The sequence below is a fragment of the Nannobrachium achirus genome (genome assembly GCF_963921795.1).
Source record: "Nannobrachium achirus genome assembly, chromosome: 12".
Classification (NCBI taxonomy): domain Eukaryota; kingdom Metazoa; phylum Chordata; class Actinopteri; order Myctophiformes; family Myctophidae; genus Nannobrachium; species Nannobrachium achirus.
The window spans coordinates 48207773-48214457 of NC_137832.1; the positions used below are offsets into that span (position 1 = coordinate 48207773).

At 37.9% G+C, this 6685-nt stretch overlaps 1 protein-coding gene across 1 annotated transcript; it reads right to left on the bottom strand.

Moving 5' to 3' along the window:
• Nucleotides 1–396: 396 nt before the first annotated feature.
• On the bottom strand, nt 397–4609 carry LOC308296095 (putative HIT-like protein). The gene is made up of 5 exons (XM_080739217.1): nt 4428–4609; nt 2803–2940; nt 1928–2032; nt 1660–1732; nt 397–851 (listed from the first exon to the last, which is right to left on the bottom strand). The coding sequence occupies exons 1-5, from the start codon at nt 4506–4508 to the stop codon at nt 760–762; spliced, it is 489 nt and encodes a 162-aa protein (XP_080595343.1). The 5' UTR covers nt 4509–4609; the 3' UTR covers nt 397–759.
• Between the last annotated feature and the right edge of the window lie 2076 nt (nt 4610–6685).

The window sequence follows — 6685 nt, forward strand, 5'->3', positions numbered from 1 at the left end:
TTTGGGCCACCCCAGTCAAAAAACGTCTGGCCATGCAGTTGGACATGCATGTTAATTTACAGGTCCATTTGGAGTAGGAAAATGCCCTAAAAATACTTGGCAGTCATGCAGTTGGACTTGCAAGTGATACTGTACATTCCCCTTGGGATAATAAAGGTATCTATCTATCTATCTATCTATCTATCTATCTATCTATCTATATTAGTCCTGCGTGGCCAGACAGCTATTCCACAATCTCTGAATGCTACGGAAGCGTTTGAAAATTGTGGGAGGCAACAGTCTGGCCACACGAGATATCAACTAAACAACTACTGATCAACTTCCCTTTCATACAGAAAAATACAATTAATGAATTTATCTGCCGGTGTTGGATGGAAAATAGCTGGAGCCCATAAATTATGTTTTCATAATGGATAGTTTGGAGACTCTATTCTTTATTTGTTGATTTGTTTTGTTAACATCATTACGACAGGTGTTTCTTGTACATCTGGAATTTGGTAATATTTCTGCTTTCATGGGAAAGATTCAGTCAACTGGATTTTCATTGTACAGTGGATTGGGTGAACAAATTACATTTGTGAATATAATGCAACTTTGTCACACCAACAAGAAAGGAATCGATCTATACGTGCATAATCAATATACATACATATAAAAATAATAATATATGTAATGTTGCAAAGTATACATGTACAGTATGCATACACAGACACTCAGACAGTCTCTATATCTCTCATACACTCACATACATAGAGGTGATTATCCAGGAGGCCATGTCATCTGCCTGCCTCCCATGACATGGATGTGAAGGTGGTACACAGACTGAGCACCATGCTTCCCATCATTGATCACTGCACAGAACAACAACAAAAACACAAATGTGACACAGTCAGGGGTCATCAATATGTCCGTGGTAAAGACTTAGCCTTGTCCGTTGCAAATGTTGTATTTATTTATTTATTTACACACCATTATAATGTTCTTATTTTGATCATAATACCCAATTACTGAATGTCAGTAGGGTCCATTTGTACACATACAGTAATTACACCGAGTTCTAGAGGGCTTGCTCTTTATGTGTTTCTGATATTGTGTTTCTGGTAATATTATTGTCCACTCATTTTGTATGTCCGTGGCAAAAAAAGATTGACAAAAATATCCACCACAATCCATCATTACAATGACTCCTTTTGACAGAGTGAAATTCTTATCTTAACAGCGTTACATGTTAACTGTTAATTAATGGAACAAATCCTTGAGAGTGTCCAAATTTAACTTACAAGTCCATTTGGTTTATTCATATACTCTCAAAGCCTTAAAACACTATTGATGCACAAGGAATACATGATTCAAAAATGCAGAATACTCGCCATCAAATATTTCTCATAAACAATAATTCATATAATCGATGCCTCATTCATACATATTGATTATACACATTATTCGTAATGTGGAAGCTCAGAAAGATCAACCTTCCAAATAAAGTTCTGGTTGCTTTATTGCCGCATAATATTCATGCGAATGTAATCAAAACACAAACAACAGTAAATACAAAAAATATATTATTATTATCAGGTTTTAACAGTGTACAGACATTATTATGAATACAGTTCCCTCTCCAGTCATCATCACACACTACTACGACAAACAATAACTTACCCACTCTGTAGCCGTCGTCTAGAGATTCTTTCTTGGCTACATTTTTGGCAACAACAAGGAGGTGTCCTAAGAGCTAATGGGTGAGAAAAAGAATAATATGAGGTCTGAACCAAAGCATTTTCTATTTGCATAGTAAATATTCAAATATTCAAACAAGGACAGTGATGAATAGGGTACAACAATGTGATCACTGACGAAGAAGACATGCCATTTAGACAGTAAAGTTGTATTTAAAATATATAATAATAATGATAATAATAATATTAACCTCTGCATCATCATCTTTAGCCTCACTAATTCTTGGAATCGGAACCCTCGGGATGACCAGGAAATGGACAGGGGCCTGGGCATTGACATCTCTGAAAGCCAAACACTGATGAACACAAAGCAGAAGCAATTAACTTTCATAAAACATGCAAGTTATTTGGCTACAGACCAACTACTCATAAGTATTGATGACTTTTGATGGGAATACACTGATGATAAAAAAAAAGTGCAAAACACACTCCATCACCACTAATTTCTTTCGCGGACCGCTAGCCCCCAGCGCTTCTTGTATTAGTTTTACTGAGGTTAAAAGATAGTTCACCCCCAAAATGACATTTCTTCCTATCGATTACTACATGGATAGTTTCTTGTTTTTGTTACATTCCTAAGCCAATAATTTGAGGAGACTCTTTGTGTCTCCATAGGGAACCACTGCTGGTCATCAAATTATTGGCTTAGAAATGTGACAAAAACAAAATAAATATCCATGAATTCAAGTCTCCATGGGGTGAGAAATAAGAGTTCATAGAAGAAGAAAAAAATGTGGGGGTGAACTATTATCCCTTTGTGGTTAGGAATAAGGTTTAGGCATAGTTTTACTGAGGTTATTACACTTAGGAATACCTTGGGGCGACCGTTCCGAGGTTGCTGGATTTGACCCGGGTGGTCAGAGTGTTTTGGGGCAAGCATGCTTGTATTTAGGGCTGTCACTCAAATAATTGCCACAAAATATTTTTTGTCGTTGACATTTCTGTTTGACTTTTAGTCTTTGAAGTTGCACATGGCAGATATGACAACTTTATACTTTAAATTAAGAACATTGATAGTGGAAATAGCCGATATACAAGCCGATGTACACACGTCGCATCTGCTTACCTTGTCATCCTCATAAATTATGTTTGCAGGAATACTTTTGTCAATTATTTTGGAAAATATGGTTGGAGCTGGGGACCCATACTTCTTACTCGCCTCTTCTGCCAGGCGCACCTCGTCACTTTTGGTGCATAACTGTCTCTGTGGATTGGAACGTTTGAGTTCATTATTAATGATCAATTCAATACAATTCAAAGGAGCTTTATTGACATGAGAAAACATATGTTTACATTGCCAATGTAGGTGTCAAAATAGAATAAAAACAATTGAAATGGGGAACGTATATACAGTTGGAAGGGGGTGCATTGTGTAAACAGAGCTATGTCTCACTTGTGTATACAGGGTAGAAAAGCTTTTTGAAACACATAGCTGAAAACCTTTGCAGTGACTTTGGGACAAATTGCAGCATTTCTTTCTCAGAATGATATAAATAGCATACAAATAAAAGCCTCAGATCTAAAATGTGTTTAAATATAGCAGCTCTGTTTACTGTAGGCTATATGTGCAGTAGGTCTAGAGGTATATCAGTTCATACATTCAAAGGTTTGTAATCCTAAGGGTCATTAATGATCACACACATAGAAAGTTTCATCAATCCAGTGGTGGAACATAAGCTAAGTGCCTATACACTAGCCTATAATAGTACTGTAGCCTAAAATTTTCTGCTACTTTAAACTTTTACTCCACTGCATTACAGATTTAAATATTGTACCCTTTACTCCACTATATGTATTACAAGCTATTAGGCTACATTGCAGATTCAGATTATTAATACAAATATAGATAGAACAAAGATATTATGATACAATATGGTTCAGCAGGTGTACTAGCCAGCCACTACAGAATATAGATAAATAAACTGTAATTTGCAGCCATGTATCAATTCATTTAAAGTCAGATTATTCTGAATGGCCATTCTGCATAGTAATGAATGAGTACTTTTATGTTTGATACTTAAGCAATCAGCAGGTTATTTGGATTGCTAATGTTTTTTTACTAACGTGATATTTTAAATAAAGGACTCAAACTTTAACTTATCCTACTGTAAATATTTTTTATTTCTGATTGATTGATTGATTGATTGAAGAGTTTATTAGCAGTTTGCAATAGAAAAGATTACATGGTTTCATGACAGCACAAATCACTGGTACAAGCCAAGGTCAACTAAAAGGAGATCCTAGTAAGCCATCTTATTTACACAGGAACCACTTTATGTATCTCATATAACATTGAAAGACAGACGGATAGAACATTATACTTTACATAGGATTAACATCAAAAGCAAACAAAAATGGGGGGGGGGGGGGTCCTTAGTTGGACCTTGTATCTGAACTACTGTCCTGTGCTTTTTCAGAGTAGATCTGGTGGCTTTTTCCTATGCGAACAGCTAATAAAGAAATAATCAATCAATCAAAGTTATTAAAAAAATCGTGGTTTTAATTAAAATATCTGACACTGGTCAACTGGTTCAAACTTGCACTTATGGTGGTGGAAACCGACGACTACCTGTATGTCTGATCCACGGGCACTACTGTGTTCAACTTCAGCCTCAGTCCATGTAAACAGCAGGTTTATTATTATCAAGAGAAATACAGCATTACAGTTACAGTTACAGTTGGAACAGGTACCTCTGCTCCACATGCACGACGGACAAACACACAGCCGCTCCTGAAGAACTGCGCCCGTGGAACTATTACACGAGGAATCATTATTATTATTGCTGCAAAAAGCAAACCCAGAAGTCACAGTCAGTATTCAAGAAAATTGGGGGGGTTTGCTTATTTTAATTTACACTCCCGTGTGGGAGGGGGTGGATGTCTGCTGGTGTTATGGTCCAAAGATGAAAACTCCGCACTCCTCCGGGGCTGTTTAAAGAAATAAAACGTGCGCTTCCTCTACGTCTAACTTAGACTGTGATCGATTTAGTTTGCAGGTTGCTGATCCGGTCTGAGTCTTGAGCGGATACGGAAACGGTGCGGGCTTGTATGTGGTGGTGCAAATGACCGGATACACGAGGCGGGCTCTAAATCGGATCACATGGGTTAATTAGGGATAGAAACCAAGCTTTCCACTGGTACTGCATGAAGCTTGTGACGTCCAGCCGGAAGGACCGAGGCACATTCAAGAGCAGCAGTACAAATATTTCAGATGCTGAAATATATAAAAGTTTGATTGATTGAATTGATTGATTGATAATAATGACGATAAATTGCAATTGTGTAGCGGCCTTTCCGCAAGTGGATAATAAAAACATTTGTACAGTAAAGGGGGGGTCAAGGCCATGGCTTTGACTTTTTAAAGGGCAGGGCGGGCCAGTTTTTCGAGTACAGTCACCTGTAGGTGTTTGGGTGTCGCACCAAATTCTGGGCCCTAGGTACAAGGATTCACTGCGGGCCCCCAATGAATGTTCTTCATGTGCTTTAACTATTGAAAAATCTTGAAAATTCTTTGAATATTTCAAATCCTATGTTTTTATGTCACTGGTGTTCAAACCTTTTCATATGAAGGACCCCTAAAATGATATGTATTTGAGCACGGACCCTCATCTCAAAATATTTAGTTCCAGGGACCCCCCAGAAGCAAAATTTGAGTTACAAATGTTTGTTTAAAAAATACATATATTAAAAGATTTGCACTCACTTTCACAACTTTTCAAAAATAGCTAAAGTATAAAATAATTAAGGCCCCTCCACCTTGGGCCCTAGTGACCCAGTCCCACTTTCCCCCTCCTTGTGACGCCCCTGGGTGTTTTAAAGGAGAGTAGGGATTTACGCTCCTTAAAGGAGTAGTTCACCCCCAAAATGACTTTTTTTCTATTGATTAGTCACGCCATGGAGAGTAGAGTTCAATAATATTTTTTGTTTTTTGTCACATTCCTAAGACAAAAATGTGATAACAATAAATTTACCCCCATTCGTTCTGGATGGTGACCCGTTTCGAAACGGGTCACCATCCGGAATCAATGGGGGTAAATTTACTCAAATCAAATTTTTGTCTAAGGAATGCGACAAAAAACAAAAAATATTATTGAACTCTACTCTCCATGGCGTGACTAATCAATAGAAAAAAAGTCATTTTTTAAGGCCATTGGTAGGGCGTTCCATGTTTTTGTGGCATAGCAGGAGAACAAACCTCATACATACAGTTTGTTTTGATAGGTCACCATCTCACCATAGCCACTACATTTGAGTGAGTCCTGTTGTTACAGTTATTGCCACATCAAGGACACCATAATGGTACGATTGACCCCCTCTAGAACCCATATATGGAGCTGACTGTCACATCCAAGTCTGACATCATGGGACTCTATATTTGGACATGGCTGACCTCTGGAATCCATAAGGATATCACCAACTCATCATATGGATATCACTGTGACTCATTGTGACATGTCAGGATGGCGTGAATCCCCAACCCACCAGGGTTCAAGCGTCAGGATGACATGAGTAGCCTAACTGACGGTATAAAAGAGAGGTCACCAGACCAAAGGAAGAATTCAACCAACGCTCTTGAATTCTCCACCAATTTTATCTTATTAAGATTCTCAATAGATCTGTCTTATTTATGTAGCCTTGCGTAGCCAGTCTTACTCATCTGCAAAGAGAAAATTGTCTTATGACACCATTCAGATCTTCCTTGACTCAGTTGCCCATAGCTGATCATCTTCCAAACCACTCACACAATTTAAATAACACTCTGACACCACTGTCCTGGTCATGGTAAACCAGTAGAGCTACCATTTATTTTATTTTGTAGACTGATCCAGGGACTAACACTACACACTCCGGTACAGCAGGTGGCGGTATTCAACTGAAATCAATGGTCAAACACAAAAACAAACTAAACGAAGCACGGTCAGCTGACACATTACAGAAGAATAGCCAAC